This window comes from Amblyomma maculatum, chromosome 4 (assembly GCF_055883805.1).
Source record: "Amblyomma maculatum isolate TAMU_Amacu chromosome 4, ASM5588380v1, whole genome shotgun sequence".
NCBI lineage: Eukaryota > Metazoa > Arthropoda > Arachnida > Ixodida > Ixodidae > Amblyomma > Amblyomma maculatum.
This window is the reverse complement of record NC_139347.1, coordinates 69365960-69389853: the sequence shown is the minus strand read 5'-3', so window position 1 is coordinate 69389853 and position 23894 is coordinate 69365960. Positions and strand designations below refer to the sequence as shown.

Here is a 23894-nt window from a genome sequence, read left to right as displayed (position 1 = left end):
CCACGCATGTAAGTATACATGCCATAATATAATGATGGGCAGGAGGCACTGGATGAGAGGATTAATTGGGCATGACTGTGGTTTTGTTTCGTAGATCATGAGCTCATGGTACAGCTAGAAGCAATAATGGGAACACGGGATCGCGCGTGGCCTCTACGCTTTGCAAAGCACTGCCATCGAATGGTGACGAGAATCAAAGGTAAAGGCGCATGCAAAGCAAGCTTAAGCGTGCCCTTATGCCACCCATTCTTGCCTTCTGTTGGTGACAGCGCTTCGCAAAGCGCGCACGCAACGTGCTCCCGTGTACCCTTTCATATTGCGTTCAGCTGTATATTTACTTCTCCCTATAGCTTGAAACAACGTCTGTGCATTAGACAAATGTGTTCAGCAGGGAGAGACAATCTCGTCAGTGCTATTTGCCACCCGCAGTAAGAATTCAAAGGTCTATTTTGGGTACAGTGCTAATGAGAATTTTTTCTTTCTTTTTTGATGGCTATAAGGCCAAGGAGACAAACTGTTTAACAGCCTTGGAAGGGATCAGCAGTCAATATATATGTATCCAGGAGCTAGAAGTGACAAGAGAATAGGTGAGAGACCGGAAAGCGTGGCGTGACATGGTCCATAGGGTCATGAAAAGTCGGACACGACTGAACTGAACAACTTAGGCCAGCTAGTAACCATGTATCCGGCTCACGAGAATGGAGTGCTTTGGCAGGCATGCTCAGCCAATTAGTTGCAGTTTACCAGCATTCCTGAAAAAAAAAAAAAAAAATATTATATCTCACGGTACTCACCCATGGGTAGAAACGTACGTGGAGTCTAATTTAAATTTAAGACAACAAAATGGAAAGAAAGATGATAATGATAGGTGTAACATTAAGAGACATGATACGGGCACAGTGGGTCAGAGAACAAATGCAAGTTAATAACATTCTAGTCAAATTAAGAAGAAACCTCGCAGCATGGGCAGGGCATGCAATTCGGAAGCAAGATAATCGACAGTCGCTAATTGTAATTAATGCAGGGCATCTTACAAGAAATGAATGTAGGTGGTCCTTATTAGTATTCACGTCAAATTTGAAAGCTTCGAATGCAGTGCATAATTTGCAAATAATTTTTAAACTGTGCTTCATGGCGACCGCTCATGACCGATTGGGGCGGCACATTCCCACGCGCAAACCTTCTATGTTAAGTCACACAGGCTTGCTGGGTACGCCCGCTCATTGGACGCTCCCAAGTTCTGTGGGCGGGACGGGGTGCAACTTGTTTACTTTTTTTTCTTGCACACCAGCGTGGGCTGAGTTGAGGGGTAGGAGGAGGAGCACCATTTTCGATCGCCCAAATCTTCTTTGCTAATAAAGGTAGCCAAGAATTTTTGCGTTGCGATGATGATTGATGGGATAACTATTGCTCATGCACGCTTCCTAGTTTTTGTAAATAGCCTTTTATGGGCCCTTTTCTGACTGAATTCCATGAGCAGGCAAAAGTAGCAGGGGGCATCAGGAAGGTGGCCGGATGAGATTAAGAACTTTGCAAGGATTAGGTGTGTACAGCTGGCACAGGAATATGTTAATTGGAAAAATATGGGTGATGTCTTTGCACTGCAGTGGGTATAGTCAGGCTGATGCTGAAGAAGACATATTCCTTAACCCAAAAAAAATTTGCAATTTAACATTTCAGGTAAAATTAACGGGCCTACGAAAAGCCCTTTACTAAAATTATAAAATTCACACCTGCAATAGGTATAACATCGACAATTTTGAAGCTAGTACCATAGCAACCGACATATGGGCGATCGAAAATGATGCACCCCCTCTCTTCTTTCAACGCAAATCACGCTGGTGCGCAAGAAAAAAAAATTAAGAAAATAACGACAGCGCATCCACCACACTCCGACCGCCTAACTAGGGACCATTTAATGAGTGGGCACGTCTAGCAGCCCCAATGACATCAGTGGGGAGATTTTTTTTTTTTTTTTCTTTATTTTTCTTGAAAAATACAATAAAGATATGTCCAACACTGTTGCGTGCATGGCGGTGTCTCACCCAAATCATTTGCGAGCGGTTGACAGGAACACTTTTGAAATATTTGTAAATTATTGCCTCCACACAAAGCTCGCAAATTTGACTCGAATACTGCCCAATATAAAATGTGTAGTAGCTCACTTCAAATAAGGTGCAGAAAACGAGTCAATTCACTTAACTGAGGGTTAAAGGTAACTACTCACCTTGAAACTAGTTACTGTAATAAACAAAGCTGTCCAATGAGTGAAGACTATTTACAAAAATCAGAAAAATGTTACTCAACACATACTTTTGACAGGCACAATGTGCATAGCACTTTCACAACACATCACACAACATGCATCAAAAATGAGGTTGTGTTGATCACATTTTTATTTCTACAAGCAGACATTTCCAGTGCCCAGCACTTAAAGTCTCTTTCTTCAAAAACCTCTCATATAGGAGATATTTGTGCGTTCCGAGGATCTCGGCTAATCTGTACATAGATTTACACATATGTACAAAGAGGGCAGAAAAACAGGCAAAAAAAGAGACGACGGACAAAGGCGTCTATCAGTCCTGGCTCAGTGATCAGAAAGGGCAGCTGTAGTAATGACGACATCTTCCCCTCCGAGGATGCTGCCTTGCTGTTCGTCAGTTACAGCCAACCCATGGTCTTGTTGAAGCGCCAGTTGTTGGAGTGCCAACAATTGGGCGGGGTTAGCCACTAGCAGAATCTGCTGACCAGACGGTGTCTGCACTAGTGTACCTTCCTCCTGCATTACAAACAGAGAATCACACATGAATCTCATTACCTGGCTAAGCCATTGCTCCTAGGACTACAAATGGCAAAATCTACACTGTTCCACTAAAACTTGTACTCACTGATGAATAACTACCACATTAACTTGAATCGTAATAGGTCTGCTTGCATTTTTTTTTGGCACCTACTACCTCTGGTCAGAAGAACGGGCATGCAAATACTATATATTCGAAATTTTTTTACAAGCCTATCTGAGATCCTTAATTCACCAAACGAATCAAATTTCATCCGAAATTTTCTGATAGTTTTTCTTACATAATAATTTCCTCATAGTTAACATATGTTAACATAGTTAATATACTAGCCTCACGTTATATGCCCCCAATGGAGATCAGTATTGTCAGCTACAGCTACTCCATGACTCCCAGTCTACGATAAATACTACATGACTTATAGTGCCACTGCTAGCGCTTCACTGTTCTGCATTTGCACAAGAAGTAAATAAACATACAAATATTCATAATCGATTCGGTCTTTAACTACCCTATTCAGTGTCCATATTGTTTACAGAAAGTACTATTCATATACCCCTACAGAGTAACATATATCAGAAATGAGAACTAAAGGAAATGATCATAGGTACACGTACCCTTTTTGATCTATAGTCGTACCAGTGACATGTTTACGTAGAAACTCTTTTTCAGTAACTTTAAAAGTGTTCAATACCTCACATTTCTTGAAAGCACAATTTATGAGCTCCATGGGAATGCTGATAAGCATCAGCGGTCTGACCAAGGGCACGGCCAGTGTGGCTGGAGAGGTCGGCTTCAGCTGTCCAGTAGCAATATCTGGAGGCTTTCCCTGCCTCATCCAGTCTAGCACTTTATGCAAACCGGTGCTTTCGGCAGCTATGATTATTTGCCATTTAAAATGACGAGTGCTTCTTTCATAGCCTCGATACTGCGTGAAGTACGCTGGACCTGTTTTCGGATGCATGTGTGGCGACTCGAGAGGTTAACGCGGTTAAATGGTGCCGAAACAAAAGCGCTAGAAACTGCCAACCGACACCACCCCCAATCGCACCTCCTCCCGCTGGATGCCCGACGCTGATAGAATTAAATATAATAACGAAACTGGAACTGCGACCTTAATCTGAAGATTGTGTTAATCCGTGTTAATCCGCATACATAATATGCAAATGAAATCTGACATGGTGGAGTCTGGAAGTACCCTCGTATTATATGTGGGGTTTGGTGGTAGTTGGCAACCACCTCCTGTTTCGAGCTGTGAGTTGATGTAAAAGCACTTGCCTGCAATGTCTGTGGGTCGAAGGAAAGCCTCACTGTGTTGCCAGTGCTAGATCCGGCTTGCTGCACCACTAATGTGGTTGTAGTAGATGCTGCTGCAGGCAGGTTTGCCCTTCTGCGCCGCCTCCCACTAGGCTTTGGGTCAATCACGGCCTCTTCATCTTGCATCGATTCGGCTTCATCCAGATCTTCTTCCAGTTCTTCCTCATCTTCACCCAGTTCTGCCAACGAGTGCAATGAAATAAAAACCACATTATTATGCATTACTCCCTTAAGTAAAGAAAGAAAAAAAGATTAATGTATCGAGTTTTAACGACAATTGCTGAAGTGACCACTAATTGATTCACATCATTAGCATGGTCTGCTATATTTAAATTACAGGAACAAAAAGAAAAAGACAGGCTTACCAGCGTGCCTTCATGGCATAACCAGTAGTAGCATGCCTGGTTGGCAGACAAATTCTGGATTTATGAAAATTGAAATTTTTCTTTGAGTAAACTCATTACTTTATATAGTTAAGTTGTTTGAGGTATGCACTGATGTTGATCTCGCACTACATGTCCTATTTTCAATTATTTCCATTCCAGGTATCCATGAGTGATATGCGTTTCTCGACATAATGATGGCACCACCCCTTTCACTGAATGGGAGTAAGAAAAGCAAAAGGTCGTGGCGTGTGCGTCCTGTTCATTACTACTGCTTTACTGCCGGCTGATACGTGCAGTTCTATGGCCGATAAGAGATGGTGGTGCTTGCATGATACCTGCACTGCACGATCATAAGAGTGCTCTCACTTATGCAATGCTGACGGAACAATCAGCACTTTGTGCATTACGGCACTGACACTAATCAACACCTCTTGCTCCAGATGGCCAATACACCAGGCACTTCAAATCGAGTATATGTGTTCATTCATTTACTTGGCTCCTCAGGCTGCACAAAATAATAAGCCACTTCTGCAAGAAGCTTCGTTTCTTCATTTACATGCCGCGCAATCGCACATACAGTCACTGGCATTTCATGCACGGATGCTAACGTATGCAAGAGCACATCGAAGCGTTAAAACAAAATCAATGGCCAAAACTACACATCGCCATGATGCTTCCCTTCCATTTGACTTTGCGGCTACATGTTTTCAACCACGTACAACAATAAATCTTAGGATTTGCATGTGCTGCTCATTGTTGCTTGCTTTTGACATTGCTTTTACATTCCCTCATCTTGAAGCAGTCCACGGCAGCCAGTGGGGCTGGCACACTTAGACGGCAGAGCCAATAGCAATAGCTCTAGCCAAAGCAGGCACCAATGCCAACGCCGTCTTGAGGATCCCATAACAGCCACATGGCTAGCCCACTCTTTCAACCCTAGGAACGAGGCAGCCCACAAACAACACCAAGGTTTTGTCAAAACCGTGCAGTGGACACCTAAGTCAGGTTTGCAAGGGTCCAGCCAGTAACATATACAGTCAAACCTCGATATAGCGAAGTCCTACTTGCAGCCAAAAATTTAATTAAATCGTGAACTTTTTTACGCCGAGGTTGCTATGTTTTAGCTACCCAAATGAAGTAACAGGTTTGTGGAACACAGCTATGAACGTATAAATTACGAATTCAGGAAATAAGCAAGAAATTCTAGCAATAATAGTGCTAATTAGGACACCGGAAGTTATTCTGTATATCAGAACCGCTTAAACGGATGCAAACGCACAATTTTTCGCGTGTGCAAAGGGTGAGCACAGTGCCTAGTACTCAAAGCCGCCGCCAATGTCGCCATTGATATCATTATCCGACGTTTGCAAAGAGAGACAAGAGAGAGGTAATACGAGTCTCAGCTGATCAAGGGCTGTGGTATAATAGTGAACTAGATGTAGTCGCAAGCCCGCATCGGCCACGCCAGCAGACGCGGCTACCTTGGGTGCGGCAATCTTTGCTCGGGCTTCACATACGTGTACCGTACTCACTTGCATAAGAGCCCACCTCCCACTTTTGGCAGAGAACTTGAAAAATAAATAAAATAAAACTGTCATTAGTGCGTCCATCCTTTTTTTTTTCTCGCGCCATTGCAGTCCAGTGTATTTCTTTGGTAGCGCACCAAGGTGCTGCGCAGCGAGAACAGCACAGTGCGTCTCTTGGCGTTAGCACTAGTGGTAGGGAGAGAAGGCGGGGGGGAACTCGGCAGAGTGCCAGAAGCCTTGAGAGGAGTGCTTGCAGTGCTTGTTCAGCTTGTAGGTTGGTTTATCATGCAGCGATTGGGGTGAGCACCATCCCTCCCTCCCCAAAGTCATTGGAATGTGTGATAGCAGCAAGAGCCTTTTGAAGCGAGCCATGCTAACCATGCTAAGAGCAGGCGGCGTCATGGTTGCGGCCGACGACCTGCTTTCTTTGATGATTAATGGCCGGGATAGACGACTCGCTCGTAAAAAAAAAAAAAAAAAAAAAAAAAAAAGGAAATCTTAACTTTTCTGGGTTCAGTACCCAGAAAAGTAAGATTTCCTCCCCCCCCCCCCCCCCCCCCAACTCATGTCGATTTTTCTTGGAAGAAAGAAGAAAGTGGGTTCATTACGCGAGTAAATACGGTTTTTCCGGTTATTGCTTTGTCATTCGGACAGGCCAGTTATGTCATGGCATGACGCGTTCTAAAACTTCCGCACCGTGGGTTTTGCATTCATACGACGGTTGGCGCGGCGGTACGCCCATGTCATCATTATTTTGTTTTGCTCGCAGATTGCAGACTGCCAGCAAAATAGGCACGTAAAAGGGCAGATGTAAAATGCCATAGTCAGGGCTGGAGTTCTCATCAGATTGTCAAGGTGGCTGCTGGTACTACATGCATGTGATGCGCAAGGACTTCATTAAATCAAAAGTGCAGCATAAAATTACTTCTTTAAATCGTGAAAAAAATGCATGATTTTTAATGGGGCAGAGATCGGGGAAATAAAAAAATTCGTTACATTGTGAATTTCATTACATTGAGGCTCCACTGTATCACCTTCCACTATCACCTAGACAGATTTCTTTCTTAGTAAGGCACAAGAAATCACTCGGAGATCGCTACAGACCAATCATTTCCTTGCTCAGTAATGTACTAAATGTACTAAGGTCAATACTACCTACTATGAACAAATGGAAAAGCCACTTTACAGTACCTTTTTCACTAACTGCGGAGTCATTGCCATCCCTACTATCATCATCATTGCTACTATCACTATGAACTAAATACGCAGTTATTGTCATCGCTACTATGATCATTATCATTATCACTGAATGCACCGTTGCCCTCACTACCATTATCCTCACACTAGATAAGGAAAATAACGAGCAGTTTCTCACGAGCCTGGCGTGGCAGAGTGGTTTGCGTGCTCCACTGGGGATAGAGGGATTGTGGTTCAATGCCCGGCGGAGACCGATTTTTTTTTTATTGTGAAAGCAATAATATGCCAGGTCTAACCGTTCGTCGCTGTGTGCCGTGTATGTGGACGTGTCAGTGGTCCACTGGCAGGAGCTGCCAACTTGGATCTCTCGTTTCACATGGGACGGTTATGTCAGAATCAGCTTACCAGGACCCTGGCATTCACGTTACCCCTATAGGCCACTAAGGCACATTCATATGGCTTGGCTAAAGTGGGGCTTTATATGTGGGCTTGGGAAGAAGAAGAAGAAAAAGAAGGAGAAGAACGCTCGGTCACCCGCAGCTAATGCTTCCGCTCCATATTCGGTTCAGCAGCATTGAACCCTTTAATTTTTTTTTTCTTAACTGAGTTTGTGCGAACATTCCCAGCAGACATTTCCTGCAGACATTCCGCAGCCCATGAGCCTAGAAAGGCTTGCGCCTCAAAAAAATGTTTCCTTTCTCTCTTGGAAGTAATTTGCTACTCTGAAAGTTACAGCACGACGTCAAGTAGCTGCTCTCATCATATTTTCAACTATGCACAAAAAGTAGAAGCAAGAGAAAATGAAGAACTGGTCAAAAGAACACAGAAGGTCAACAACGCACCAAGTCGGGTGTCATCCATGAGCAAGCCATGAGCGGTGCGCTTGTGCATGGCCAAGGTGGAGGTCTGGCGGTAATTCTTCCCACACAGGTTGCACATGTAGGGCTTGCTGTGCGTGTGCACCACATGATGCTTGTACAGAGAAGAGTACTCGGTGAAGCGCTTGCCGCAGGATGCTACAAGGCACACGTACGGCTTCTCACCTGGAAGACACGCAAGTACTTAGGCAAATGAAAACTGCACAACTCGCATTTTTAAGCTCAGTGTAATTCTAGGTAGCACACTGCATTTACTCAATACACAGGGGTCTCAGGTCTTGAAAAACAGCGAAATTTCTAAAATCTACTGTGCACATTAAAACTACCTATGAGATTTCCATTTGCTGGGTTATACATTAGCTGTAATTGCAATTTTCGATTATAGTTTGCATACAGAGATTATTCATGTGACGTCAATGGCACATATTACAGTACAACCTCGTTAATTCGAAGTCATCGGGACCGCGAGAAATCTTCGAATTAAGCGGGTTTTCGAATTAACCGAACACACCAAGAAATAAGACTTAGGCAAACAAATTCGTTGCAGGAACGTGTCACCTTTATTCGGCATATTTTGAATTAATACTGAAAGTAATCAGAGATGCTGGTTTGCCGCGTCCGGTAGTTTGCGGCTCCTAAGGTCATGCTCTCGAGTTGGTCAAATAGATGAAACATCTCTGAACTTCCACCGCGGCACTCAACAAAACTGCGGATAACGTTCAGCGATCCGATAACTTCACCAAGAGCAGGTGCTCGGGGAGGCTCGTCGGTGTCGTCGTCTCTATCGTCGCTGTCATCGCGCATGTTCATACCAGCAGTGATCTCACTCTCCAAGTCAGAGTAGCCAGTCTGCTCTTCGCTTTCAATGTTGATATACTCGGCGAAGCCGACTGCGTTGGACTCATCCTCTGCGCAGAGCGCATTGATGCGGTCGCAATACTCTGCTCCTTCTTTGTCAAGAGTAGTAGTACATGGGTGGTCTGCATCGGCATCAACAGTGCTTTCACTGGAAAAACCAGCGTGTTCAAAACACCGCCTGATCAATGTGGGCTCCACTTGTTTCCAAGCGTTCTTTAAAACGGCAAAACCATCCATTGCTGCACTTAAATTCCTCGTGCCCAAGTTGTAGAGCTAGATCGTTGGCCTTCTCCCGCAGTAGCGTTCCATTGACCGGGAAGGTGGGCAGCGTTTGCTTTCTGCAGCCAGCGAAGCAGAGCAGCTTCCACATCTTGATACGTGGAAGCCCGCACTCGTGACTGCTTCGAAGAATAGGTCTCGCCGTACGCCTCTAGTATTTTTGACTTGTTGCTCAATATTGTGGACAATGTCGAGAGGGGCACGCCATGCCTTTTGGCCAACTCGGTCTTCGAACAAGCGCTCTTGCCTGCTTCCTGGATCAAGCAGAACTTCTGCTGCAGCGTTAAAGTCTTGTACTTTGGCATTTCTGCACTGCTATGGTCACAAAGCTAGCACTTCTGCACAGTCCCGCCCAAAAAAACGGCACAGTAGCCGACCCATAACCACAGCGCACAACACAAAGAAACGGCGCAGGCGAGACCGGCGCGGCGGTGGTGGTGGCGTACTTGCAGCGTCGGAGGCACGGGGGAAGAGTGGGCGAAGCACACCAAGGGATGGAGTGGGGGCGAGGTCACGTGATAAAAACCGGTATGCCCGCCGTGTTGCAGTGAAGCACGTCTTCTCCTCTGCAGGCGCGTGTTTCGGCGGTGCGCGAGGCGCACGATGGACCGATTTTTGTGCAGAGAGTGCTCCGGCTGGGGCGCTTCACCTATAAATCATCACCATTACTATGTGGCTTTGCCTCGCGGCTCCGCAGGGCCGTCGTTTCGCCGGGTTTGCGGCGAAACATGGATCAGGCATTGCCGCATAGCAGTCCAAATTTTCGAATTAACCAAGCTGGCGCAGGCCGCCTGTTCGAATTATCCGGCCAAATTTACATTGGAAAATACGGAACCGCAGAAAACCTTCGAATTATTCGGGATTTCGAATTAACCGAGTTCGAATTATCGAGGTTGTACTGTATCTATACAGGCAACCAGGGTTCACAAAAAGACGGTGGCTGCATCATGTTGCAGCTACACAAGCCGGACAATCCTGTAGTTTGGCAGATCGGAACATTGTTAAAATTTGACACACATATTAAAAAAGCGGGGTTCGCTGCTCCCCAACCCTTTCTGCACACCTCTGTGCAGTATATTTAGGCGGCCAGGCCACGTCACAGTTTGAGCTTTTAGCTCCGAATGCCACAGAGTGTGACAGATGGAAGGTTACAGAGTTGCCATGCAGGAGCCTCTTACCAGCCCCAAATCTGGCCATAAACAGTCGGCACCATCTTTTTATTCTTTTTTTTTCCTGATTATCTCGAAATGGAACTTTTTGACAGTTTTCAAGTTAACAAGAAGGATATCTCAGCAACTAGAGCAGATAGAGTATATATAACGTTTGTCGCAGCATGGTTATAAATTTTTCAGGTATAATTTTTCAGCCTACGCTTTCAAATTCTTTTGTCACACTTATTTACACTGCTAGCTAACTAGGTGTATCAACACTGAGTGAACTTAAACATTGAATAACTAATATCAACTTAGTAATCTGAACGGTACTTCAAACAATGCATTTCCTCCACATTATACTATTCCATCACATGACGCATGTATTTTTCATTCGATTGTCTTTGCAAACAAAGGAATATAAATGTGCAATATCAATTGAAATAAGTAACATAGTGAAAAAAATATATCTGGAGTCGGCACAAGAAAACGAAAAGATTGCGTTTTCATTACATTCAGCCCAGAAACAAAATAACTCTGAGACACCAAAACACCCTTATAATTCCCCGCTAAAACAAAGCAAGTGATGCTTCAAGAATGTGAGGTCAAACAAGCTAACCTCACTAATGTCTTTATCTTTAATTACAGTAGAATCTTGATGATACAATCCCAGATGGCATGAAATTTGAATATTCCCAGCACTACAGATCCACTAAGGAAGATACGAACGTGGGGCCGCCAATGCACCGATAAGTGCCCCGTGCTGCCCTTGCCAGTTGTGCAGTATGCACCTGGTGCACTGAGCGCACATCACCAATGCCGCAATTGCCAGGCGAGATTGCCAGATGCAGAATATGCACTGCGAGCACTATGCAGTGAATGCACTTTCCACGCTTCATTCAGTAATTTTTGCTCCTGTTTTGAATGCACAATTTTTGGCTATATTAAATACTTTTTGCCACTCTGTGAGGTTAGTAGGTACAGATTCTACTGCACCCGATACTTGCTGCAATGAGGTGCCTTAAAGTTAAAAAAAAAAAAAAATAACAGGCAGCCATTTGGTGCAACACAGCAAAACCTTGTCTGTTTGACAGTGCTGCTGTTATACTGTACGCTACTGTGAAGCTACAGCTGGAATTTCCGTAACTGTACTTCTTTACGATTCTACTGGCTGATGACGGGTTAACATACAACTGCTGGGTAAACAGCACCACCACGTAAACCTTTTAATGGGGACAGGCATCAGGAGATGCTGCAGGAAAAGGTTAAATGGAACCTCCTGGGGGTGGACATTGTAACTAAATTGATTGTGTGATCATTATAAATGAGAAATGTCTTTTACAGCACCTTGACGACTATGGGACTGGACAGATGTTGAGCTTTGCTGTGAAGTTCACTTCAATTACTAAAGTCAGTTCACATCAATTGCAGCTCAGCTAGCCTTGGTGGACTAACCCGTGTGAATGCGGATGTGGTTCTTGTAGTTTGTGGCACTGGCGAATGAGCGGCCGCAGTTCTCCTCCTTGCAGACGTACGGGCGCTCGCCAGTGTGCGTACGCATGTGTACTTTGCGGATGTTCGATGTGGTGAACGCACGGTTACAGCCCTCAAAAGGGCACTTGAAAGGTCGCTCTCCTGCACAGACAAAGAACAAAATAGCCCTCACTGATTTGCAAGCCAAACTCTGTCTGTACTCTTCACGGAGAAGAGTACTATAGATTAAAGTTGACTTCAAATCCAGAAGTCACATGGAATGAGGGAAGTGCAAATATCCGGCATTTCAAATAGCGAATCAAATATCTATTATCTGATTATACGAACAAATGAAACAGTTATTTTTTAAATTACACGAACTGAGCATGTTGTAACATTTCAAATACTTTTGGAATTGGTACAAGGTTCAAATATAGTCCGTCATTGTATTTTTCTTCAACGGCTGCGTGTGAAACAGTCTACATCAACACAGACGCCCTGGTTTGAGGAGCCGACCATCTTCCTATACGAAAATTGATCATGCGAGCTCCATTAGGAGAAGAAACCGTTGCTGAAGCATGGCACTCAGTTTGATATATTGAACATTGGGGCAAACGGGAGGTCAGTAAACATGAACACTGCTATACTTTTGCATCGAACATTCAAAGGAATATTCTGAGAGTTCAATATAAGCAACAATTCAATTATCAACTTTCAAAGGGGTATTCTAAAAGTTCAACATAAGCCATAATTCGATTATCAACATTCAAGGGCATGCTCTGAGAGCTTAATATTAGCAATAATTTGATTTATCTGAGACTAACTGCACCATCCGAACATGCAGATCCCTACGATCCTAGTTAAGTAGGTGCCTGCAACAAAACTGTATGGCGGGGAAAAAAAAAGAAAAAGCAAGAGCTAACTCTTAAGGCTACTGAAAAAAAAAAAAAAAAAAAAACTCACCACACAAAGAATACAAAAAGATTTACCTCAAGAGGAAGTATACTTTTAGATTTGATTTTGGCTCCCGCCATTAGGCGTTAACACAAGAGCCATAAGCATATCGTAACATTCACTCAAACAAAATTCTTTAGCTCTACCTGCAAAACACAGCATAAGCTGTAAAAGTTGACATTGCAGCATTTAGGTATTCCTGTGTAAGATGAGAAAATAAAGAGAACCCTGGGCCACTCTGCCAGCATTTGCATGAAATACAGTAAGACTAAATATTGAAAGGGCATGCCATTATGGTGGTGAGAACCCTGCCAAGCCATACTAGGCAGATGAGTTTTATTAAAAAATATGTTGTGGTTTAGCTCTGGTTAACCCTAGTTGAATTGCGAAAGCAGCAGCAGAACCTTCTTTTGCCTGCTACATTATTCCCCTATGTGCCTGCGTGTCGTAGGGGTAACGAGAATGCAAACAATTCTGGTAGGCTGATTCTGATATCACCCTCCCGTGTGAAAGGAGCGACTCGAGTTGGCAGCTCCTGCCCGTGGCACAGGGGAACATGAATTCAAATGTCATGGCAGGCTGATTTTTTATAATGGACCACGGACACTGCACACAGCAACGAGTGGTTAGACCTGGAGTAGTACTGCTTTTGCAATAATAAATAGCGCCCCAAACTTCAACTGTTTCTACAGCACAACAGACAACATTACTAGTTGCTCTGAAACAGTGAAAGGTGCCGACAAGTGCCGACTAGTGGTCTTTTTGTGAGAAAAAATAAAATAAAAATATGGCCGATGTAGCGCGGTTAGACAAAATGCAAATTAGGTGCACCAGCACATCGGCTTTCACTTCAGTTTCACTTTCAGGTCGGACATATTCATTAACATACAGTCGTAATCTACCACATTATGTGCAAGACCACCAGGCATGGATATGAAGCCCCACTTTAACAATTCCTTACAACTGTGCCTGCATGGCCTAGGAGTACCATGTCAATCTCCAGACACAAGGTTCCCAGAGGGTTAAATTTGAATCTCAATAGTGCCACCACAGATGGCAGCTCCTGCCAGTGCCACTTGTCACCTGCCAAGGACCATGCCACCTGTCAAGGGCATGCTTGTGAAGAGGACCCAACAAACAAACAAGCAAGCAAAAAAAAAAAAACAATCAAGGTGTGGGGTCTTTGTGCTAACGCACTAAAAGAAACATTTAAGAAATTAAGGCATGCAGGGAGCACAATGTTTAGTAGTGATGTACTATGGCTTCTCGAACCAAAGAAGCAACACCTTTTGCTCTTTTTGAAGGATATACAGCAGTGCTTCCAGAATGTGCTGAATTCCTCTAACTCTCGGGTAAGCAAGCCCACAAAAACAGAAGTGGATATTCGCATACTAATAGGAAATAAGCTGGAGTCGCGAAGTCGTATGAGCCACAGCTACAATAAATGCTCGGGAATTCTACCTTCAGAAGAATAAATAAATAAATAAATAAATAAATAAATAAATAAATAAATAAATAAATAAATAAATAAATTTTATTTCTGCCTCAAAGATATATGGACAGAGGAGCTGCAGAAAAAGCTGTAAAAATACAGCTTGACAAAGCCGCAGCCCCCATTTTACAGGCAACAGTAGAAGACAAACAACGACTCAACTTCTGGTGTCATATAAATGAAACAAAAGAACAAAAATGTAATGCTATACATCGCAAGAGCACTTCAAGCGTACTGAGTAAACACAGGGATAAAAAGATTGTTATTACATATCACACTCTCATACATAAAATATAAGATACAGAAGCAAAGACTTATTTTGGCACAACTGAGGATGAAAATTGTTCAGAGCTACCTTCTATATACATCCTACGCAATACCTTATGAGTACAAGTGAATAAGTCAAAATGTGCAGATGTATAAGCGTTCAGAAGGGAAGGGAGTGTGAATTGCAAACGTTCTTGCCCTGAGTTTAGGCGTGCTGTTGGCACCATCCATTGTTCGGGTTGTCTGAAAGGGTAATTTGTGGTTTTCTCTTGCAAGTTTGCCAATCGTCGAATATGGTTTGTACAATTTTTTATTTCTGTTTTGTAAGAAATGCTCAACCGGTATCGATATAATTCATAGATTTGGACCACACCGGCTGCAAGAAAGAGACCTTTGCTGGGTGACCCTTAGCTAACATTGAAGGCGTAGCGAAGGACCCTTTTCTGCAACATGTGTATTTTGTGAAGACAAGAATGTGTTGCATTTCCCCATACAAGATGACAATAATTTACGTGAGAATAAAAAAGTGTGTTATAAAGAGTTAGTTTGAGTGACGTCGGAAGAATGTGCCATCTGCAACCAATCATGCCCAGATGGTGTTCAGATTAACTGGAAGTTCTAATTATGAAGTGGGCTTGAAGAAAGCAGTCGAAAACCATGGCGGTACTAATATTATCTAATGAACCCCTGTATGATGGTTGTCAGCATATGAGATGAAACCCAAGTTACATTTTTCTAGCTTTGTCAAGTGCTTTGTTTTGTGTGCACACCGTCGCGAACACCGAAGTGCTCCAAAATCATAAAGGCCTCCGCTGCCTGTTTCACAATGTAACAGTAGCAGTGGTGTTTTTCCACAAACCAGCCCACATGGTGAAGAGTGGTTTCAACGTACTGGAAGTAGCATATGGCTGCATGCAAGGAGTACATCTATAAGCATTACAAATGCGTGCTGCCATCCCATTATAAATGAACAGTGAAGCGCCAAGCAGCATTCAAAACCGCACGACTGGCTGATGTGTGCACCCGATCACAGCCGCAGGATGACGTGATGTTGAGCGAAAAACTTCGGATTGCTGTTCCCGTAATAATGCACACAAGTGTCTGGGCTTTGTGCGTGGGTACCATTGTTCAAGACCTCCGTTTCGGGGATTGCTGGCTGCGTGGGTCGTACCTCGACGCGATCCCCCATCCAAATTAGCTGGCATGAATCCACCCATGTTCAAATTAACGAGTGTCCAACGCTACAGACTTACATGGCGTCAGCTGGAACTGCACTACCAGTTCGAATTATCCGAATTTTCGAATCAGCAGGAGTCACATTAATGAAATTTTACTGTTGTGACATGGCCCATTAATTGAACCAATCAAACGCACGACCCTCGAGCTGTGTGACCAATAGGTCATATGCAACCTAAAGATGTGTATGTGAAAATCACAGAACTGCTCCAAGCACGCAGAAGGCTTTCAGGAGAACACTGACCTGTGTGCGTGCGCACGTGCTTCTGCAGGTCCCCTGATGTCTTGAAGGTCTTGGTGCAGCCATCATGCGTGCATCTGTAGGGTGTCTCGCCTGTATGCACACGTGTGTGGCTCTTGAGGCCATAGCCAGTCACAAAGCTCTTGTTGCAGCCATCCACCAAACACTTGAAGGGCCGATCACCCGTGTGAGTGCGTCCGTGGACCTGTCATGTGCCAGCCAAGTTGGATTAGGAGAGCGTCAACTCAAGAACACAAATCGCCAAGGCTGGCAGAAAAAAGCAATACAAAGCTCAATTTTTATGAACCGTACATTCGAAAGCACCCCTAAAACTCATTTGTAAACAAAATCGAGAGTAAACAACACTGTTTCAAAAACTATGCAAAACAAATGGGGCTAAAAGAAAAGTTTAGACACACAGTTCTTACATAGTCGGTACACATCAAGGTCAATTAGCTCTTGCGCCGCACCAAGTACTGAGTACGGTTGTTAACTAGTGCCATACATAATAAGGATTTCACACAGCTGGATGCATACCTTGAGGTGGTGAAATGTTGTGTACACTTTGCCACAGCCCTGGTAGGCACACATAAATGCCTTTTCACTCGAAACTGCACTTGTGGCATTCCCATTTGCAATGTGAATCAGTTGCTGAAAAGCAATCCACAAAAAGAGAAACAATGAAGATGCAAACAACACAATGAGGTGACACTGCGTGCAGTTGAGCGACAATGTGGCATTCATCACGTGCTGCTGTGTTGCTTGCAGCTGATATGAAACCTGTCGGTGATCTCAATATGCAGCGGTGCCACAGATTAAACAGATTAACCAGCATGCCTGCAGTTAAAACAGGTCGCTCTCACCTGTAACGGCAGCAAGTGCAGCCATGGTGAGAGGAGTTAAGCAAGGTCTGCACTACTGTTACTCTGAAGATCATTGAAGGACTTTGAGCTTATGGGTCACGTGCACCAGCCAGGACACCTCAAGGCACTCACATCTGCAGTTGTCGAGCCGCTCTCCTCTTCTATGTTGTCACCAGATTCCTGCAAGGGTAAGCGTGTTCAATTCACTGTTTCTCAAAGTAAGGTTAGGATCACCGTGTTCTCAACTAGTAGTAACCAAAACGTAGTTTAGTATCCAACAATATTTCCACTCAGAGGGCTTCAAGTACACCTACGATCAGAACTGCACAGTTCTCAGACTTCTTTACCTGCGACTTAACTGGAGCCGTTGAAAGCACATAAAGCCAAGCAATAAGCGTACTGCCATGTGAAGTCATTACTATGCTAAAAACAGAATCCCAGGTGATGCAGCATTATAGTTTAAATACTTAACACAAAAACATTTTGAAAACACAGTGAGAAGAAGGCCCACCTCTGTAGCAATGCCTTCTAAACCAAGCGTAGCCTCGGACACATCAGAGCCAAACAGTTGTTCGGCCGTTGTCGTAGTGGAAATGTATGCTGTTGTACCGTCTTCCAGAGTGACGGCCTGGAGGCCCTCTGTAGATAAGGAAGAGAACACCAAATTGCGACCATTCAGACAAAAAAAAACAACTAACGGCACTGACTTTTCAGCAGTTAATATTCTGCGATCAGCTCACAAATTTCAGGAATCAAGGAAAAAAAAAAAAGACAGACTGCCAACATGCAAACACTTAAAAAAACATTTATTTCTGCCTTGGTCTTTAAGCAATATATGAGTCACTATGGGGGCCCTGAAAGCTTTCTCAAATAGAGTTCATGCTGACTGAGACATGCCTTGAAGTGAAATGCCTGTCTCTCAGACGTTTCTTTTCACCCACATTCAGCTTCAATGAAATCATTTCACAGGGAAAAAAACGAGAAAGAAAAATCGCACTGAAGCAGATCCAAGATATGGTGCGTGTCAAGTGAAAAAGGAAGGGCAAATAAACTAAACTAAAAAGCAAGAAAACCTTAAGTTTACAGCAAGAGAGCTTTGTGGTTAATGCTCAGCCCGTGACAGGAATGATCGTTCTACACCACATGGAGCCTGACTAAAGGCTCATGCCATGGAAGTGGCCCAGTATGTTATGCACTGTAAGGTTAACACCATGCCATAGTAGTATGCTAGCAACTGTGGTACTGATATAACCCTCTGTATAGGTTATAGCACTGGCTCTCTGAATTAGTGTACTAGAGTCACACTGGAGGCTTCAACTGGAGCAAACTTCACTAGTGAATAATTTTCTGCTATTCTATTTATGCGAACAGAACAGCATTTACAACCGCTCAGAAAATGTAGCAGCAAGAAATTGTAGGAGAAAGTTTCCACAATTTTAAAATTTCAAAGTGATAGTATTTGGAATTTAGGCAAACTACCCACAACAATGTCTGTCAATTTTTTATGTGCGGTGGCCACAGCCTATCGACTAATTCCATGGTAATATGCATCTACATTTACACATGGTAGACTTAGCGCTCTGTTGCATATTAAAGTGGTTATAAGTAAAGCAAATCTTTTGGTCAGGATGAAATTGTCTGCCCTGTGATAACAAAAAAAATGTGTCACTTCTCAGCAAGCTTGGAGTTCTGACTCCAACCAACCTATGGCTCCCCTAGGCCCAGCCTGTATATAAGCTGTCGAGCCATCCTCCAGTGTGATGGCATGCGTGGTTCCACCCAAAAGCTTGCCATCCAAGCCGTGCAGAAATGCTGTTGAGCCATCCTCCAGCTTGACTCCAAGGCCGCAAGGGTCCACTTCCTACGACACATGTGCAAGACATTTGAAGCACGTCATTTTGCATCTTGCTTGGCAAAGGGAAGCCTGTTTTGGCTACCACATTACCCCTTTCGTGAGTGTATGAAAGCATCATGCTTGCCAGTGAAAGTGTGCAACAAGCCTAAAATGTTGTTCCATACTTCCCTCTCAAGACAGGATACATGAAGTTATCCAGTTGCTTATCAAGAGGGCTTCAAACCTCTCATGTGCAAACATGTGCAAGACATTTGAAACACGTCATTTTGCATCTTGGCAAAGGGAAGCCTGCTTTGGCTACCATATCACCCCTTTTGTGAGTGTATGAAAGCATCATGCTTGCCAGTGAAAGTGTGCAACAAGCCTAAAATGTTGTTCCATACTTCCCTCTCAAAACAGGAGACATGAAGTTATCCAGTTGCTTATCAAGAGGGCTTCAAACTTTTCTCACACAAAAAGAAAAGAAAAAAATTGAAGACATGAGAGTGAGACCAAGGACACCCAAATGTGAGGCTATTGTACGAACAGCAAATCTTGGAAGAGAACTTTAAAAAGCGCACGTCACCAGATAATGGCTGATAAGAACAAGGGATTAATGAACATGCATATGCTTATGGCTTCTGGTGCTGGGCAATAAAAATTCCCTACATTACATTTAATTATGATTGGTCCGGTTTGGTTTGTAGGGTCGCCCCAAAGCGACTCAAGCTATGAGAGATGCCGTAGTGGAGGACTCCATTAATTTCGACCACCTGGGGTTCTTTAACGTACACAGATGCTGCGTCTCCCCTCTATCGAAATGAAGCTGCCGGCGGTCGAGATTACGAACTAAAACTAAATGAACCATGGGCGTAACTCAAATCATCTGGACACACGTAAAGATATTAATGCAGAGGCAAATGAAAAGGCAACTCTGTGCCTGCCCAGCAGGTCACACTAGCATATTACACCTCTACTTATAACTGCCGTCACAAGACACCAGAACTTCCAGGGGACAATTGTTTTCCAAGAAAACGAGGTGTTGAGTGCTCACTATTGGTTGTGAGAAGCCGCCAACACTAGTGACCCTAGTATCAGTCTGTTCGGGATCGTAAAGTTCCTTACAATGCTTATTCTTGCTTCATACAGCAGAAACAGAAATAAGTGACCTCGTGATGAGGCCACGCCAAAAAAATTTGCCGGGGTTTAAATATGCTTCCGTTTGACATGGTTCTTCTTGATGGTTTAACATCAAAAGACTAGCACGTTACATGGCCTACAAGAGTTTGATGATTTTGCTAGGCTGGCAATCACATGGTTAGCGCTTACTACTAATAGTTTCCTGCAGATGCATCATGACATTGAGGGGCCCACTTACGGAAGAGGTCAAAGAAATAGAAGAGGCAGACGGCTGTATTCCTTCACAGCAAGTGATACTGCAGAAAAACTTCAGTGCATTCCATTTGTTTTTATTAAGGGAGGACATGGCTCTTAAAACTATTTTTCCCAATTTTTGTCCAAATTTGTTAAAACATGGTATTTTGATTGTTTCTTGCACTGATTTCAAATATATAACTATTTTTCTAATTGGCCAATTAGTTCAAAAGATAAATGAAATTAAAATTCACATGGACACTTTGCTAGGTACTAGAAAGCATAATGAATACAATTTTAGGAGCACCTTTTTGATATACCAATATTAGCGAAGTTATAGCAGTTCAACGTTCCCTGTTCCAAATGTGGGTGCCCTTCTGTCTGATTTAAAGCAAAATTGACAACTTTGAACTGCTATAACATCACTAATATTTGTTATATCAAAAAAGTGCTCCTAATATTGTATTCATTATGCTTTCTAGTATATAGCAATGCGTCCGTGCTAAGTTCTTATAGTGCAGTTATTTTTAATTGTTCCTGCAAATTATGAACAATTAATTTTGTTATCTCTTGAACTAATTGGCCAATTGAAAAAATAGTTATATATTTGAAATCAGTGCAACAAACTGAATCAGAATACCAGGTTTTATCAAATTCGGTAAAAAAATTGGAAAAGTAAGTTTAAGAGCCATGTCCCCCCTTAAACAGTGTCCAATCCATTTCACTTAGCATTCTTCTGTTATGCTACCAAGGCCTGTCAAGGCTTCCTGAGAGAAAGTGACATAAATGCAGAAAAAAGCACTTTGGCTTCCTTAAGCCTTTGCTAAATCTACAGCTAGTAGTCAGTTTCCTCTACCATGATCTACAATATAAGAGTGGTGTACTAACATGTGAAAGACCTAGAGTGGCCACAGCTGAAGCAACCTCAGCTCCTTCAGGGTCACAAGAGATGTCCTGGTCAGATGTATCTTCTTCCACATCGGCTGCAGCCACCGCCACATCTTCCTCCTGCAGTGCCCATTTATAGAGGGCAAAAGAACAACATAGTCTGCCACATTCTGGAAGGCGCAATAAACTGCAGTGCAAACATGACTTCAAAAAGCAAAATACACACATTAGAAAACACCCTTGTAAGCCTCTTATACAAAACACATGCCAAGAAAATTGCACCCTTGTAACTAGAAGTCATCAAATGCATTTTATTCGGTTCACTACTAATATGGTTCTTCAGTAGATCATTTCCCCTCCTTTTTGTTTTTTTAATAATGCATCCTGATTAATAAAGCTTACTCTGATAATTACAACCTAAGTATGGCAGGGGAGTAAATAAATAGATTAATGACTCACTTGCTCTAAAATTTTGCACACGAAAGAGATTTCACATAAGGGAACAATTACTAAGGAAACAAAATTTTATTATACAGTTGTGAGGACTCCAAAGCTTTGCAAACTCAGCAAACTGACCATCATACGAAGAGCACAAAATTTTAATTAAAGATGATTCCACCTTGACAACATTTACTTGAATATGTCTAGCAAAAAAAAAAAAAAAAAAAATGACAGCAACATTTTTTCCAAACTTAAAACGGACTCCACATGCAAGTTGGTTAGCTTGTCAGTTACCACATTCTAAAAACAAAAATTCGGCTTCCACTAAAAACAAAGCTTCTATAAGCAAAATCTGCAAGAACAATGAACAACCACCCGGCAATTTCAACTTGCAGTATGTCTACACAGTTTTATGGATGCAAGTCATAGAGGTTTGGCAAGACCAGCATTCACATAAAAACAGAGATCATAGAGTCCTTTCAGTGCTGACATTACAAGTGGAAATCAAGTAGAGGGAAAATAGACAAATGAAATTTCCTCCACAATAAATACCTCTTGCTGTTAGATAAAAATAAGCATACTCAGAAGGAGCCACATAATGACCTTTTACAAAGAGCACGAATTAGAGTTGTCATCAGAATTCCGTCAAAGTGAAGTTGTAGAAGAAACAACTAGGTTTGTAGCCACGGCAGCCACATAATTCGAACTTCACGGAAGTGAAAACCAGAACACGAAAGCTTGGAAGGACACCAAAAATTTCCAGAACCTACAACTTGTCCTTTAGCATTTTGATACACAGTATTTGGAAAACTTTGAAAGAGCGCAAACACACACAACCACTAAAGATAAGAGACGAGACACATCTTTAGTGGTTGTGTGTGTTTGCGCTCTTTCAAAGTTTTCCAAATATGTACCAACTCGCCCAAAAAGAAGTGTTAATGATACACAGTAACAATGAAACGGTTTACGATGATATTAACACCACCCACATTGTATTGAAATACAGTGACACAATTAAAAAATGAATAAAATCAGGTGAATTCACTGCTCTCGCGCCTGCAACGCGCCCGAAATGAAATGTCAAATAAGACAGCATCCAAGAAAACATGGTCCTCCTACCAGTGTCACGTTAGGTGTGAGTAGTAGACTGACAACTTCCTGAACGTTATTGTCAGCCTCCCTGCTGTCTTCGCTAATGGCACCTTCATTGCTCTCTTGGTCATCCATGCGGACCTGCTACGCCTGTAATGCATATGCAACAGTCAGCAATCAAATAAAGTTTATTTAGAAAGGGTTTTCCTTTTTTTTTTTTATGATTACTGCATCACTCCCAGCGCAAATAGGCCGCTGTTGCACGTAGTTCACCTCGAGAAATCTACCGTGGCGTGTAGGCAGCGTCACAGTGTGCCTACAGACGCTCGAGCTTCTCAGCATGCAGTGGAATGAAACGATGCACTTTCGCAGACGCGTGTGCTCAGCGGCTAGATTCAATGGGCAGGTCAGTGTGGCATCAGTATTAAATAGTGTTTCTTCCAGGACATTTCAGAAATGGACGTGAGGCGTTTCTGCGACCGAGACAGACATTAAGGTACTCGAGCAAAATCAACAAATGAAATTTATTCAAAGCGGTAAAACACGGAGAAATATAATGCGGGCAGACCGCAGCTGGAAGCGATAAGAATAATATTTATTTTGAAACACGCTTGTCAAGCTTGTCATACAAGATTAACGCCGCAACCTTCCTTCAAAAATACGTCAAATGCGAAAAATCCACTCTAGGCAACGCCGCAATGCGCTAAATTAATCGCACAGCTTTGGAGGCAGGGCAAAAAGTAAAACAGGCAGGGCTAGCGACTCGTCGGGCATGTTTTACCATTTAAAGAACGGTGTGACGGCATCGGACGGCATCCCCTTTCGACAAATGGCGGCCTTGTAGATTATTTTGCACATGTGCGGCAATTTAAACGACTGTTAACGGCGATTTCGCGCTGAAAATTGCCCACATTCGACGCAGCGATCATACGCAGAAGTCAACACGGATGCTACGGCACATCTGAAGACACTCAAGAATCTTGGGTAAAAAATTGAACACTGGGAACTCACCTGCCCACCATGCACAGCGAGAGGAATATGGCGCCCGCAGGGCGGCTGCAAAACAGTGTGGCCAGGCGCAACGAGTTTCACAAAAGCAGCGACCAATAAGCCAATCATAGAATAGCCACGGCTGCTGGAAAATCTCAAATTGTAATGGTATTCGCTTACTAGCGAAACAAGTGAAATAACGGAGCATTTATTGGTGGATCCTGCCTGTCGGCGACGACGCATTGTTCTTTAAGTAGCCCTGTAGAAACGAAAGTGCGCGGTTGGTCATTTATTTCGTTTGCTTCAGAGTTCACGGTGTCACGGATTCGAACCCCACCGCGGCCGAGTGGTTGACCTGA

General features: G+C 43.2%; 1 protein-coding gene across 2 annotated transcripts; it reads right to left on the bottom strand.

Moving 5' to 3' along the window:
• Positions 1-2355: 2355 nt before the first annotated feature.
• On the bottom strand, positions 2356-23655 carry LOC146191334 (uncharacterized). 2 transcript variants are annotated; one of them, XM_084601876.1, is made up of 12 exons: positions 23557-23655; positions 22573-22695; positions 21013-21132; positions 18621-18777; positions 17428-17555; positions 17049-17096; positions 16591-16704; positions 16057-16258; positions 11846-12025; positions 8067-8267; positions 4077-4294; positions 2356-2779 (listed from the first exon to the last, which is right to left on the bottom strand). In XM_084601876.1, exons 2-12 carry the CDS (start codon positions 22678-22680, stop codon positions 2588-2590), a joined length of 1668 nt encoding a protein of 555 aa, XP_084458002.1. In that variant the 5' UTR covers positions 22681-22695; positions 23557-23655; the 3' UTR covers positions 2356-2587. The 2 variants fall into 2 exon arrangements, with proteins under 2 accessions (XP_084458002.1, XP_084458003.1); XM_084601877.1 differs by lacking the exon at positions 23557-23655 and adding an exon at positions 23327-23525.
• Positions 23656-23894: the final 239 nt, after the last annotated feature.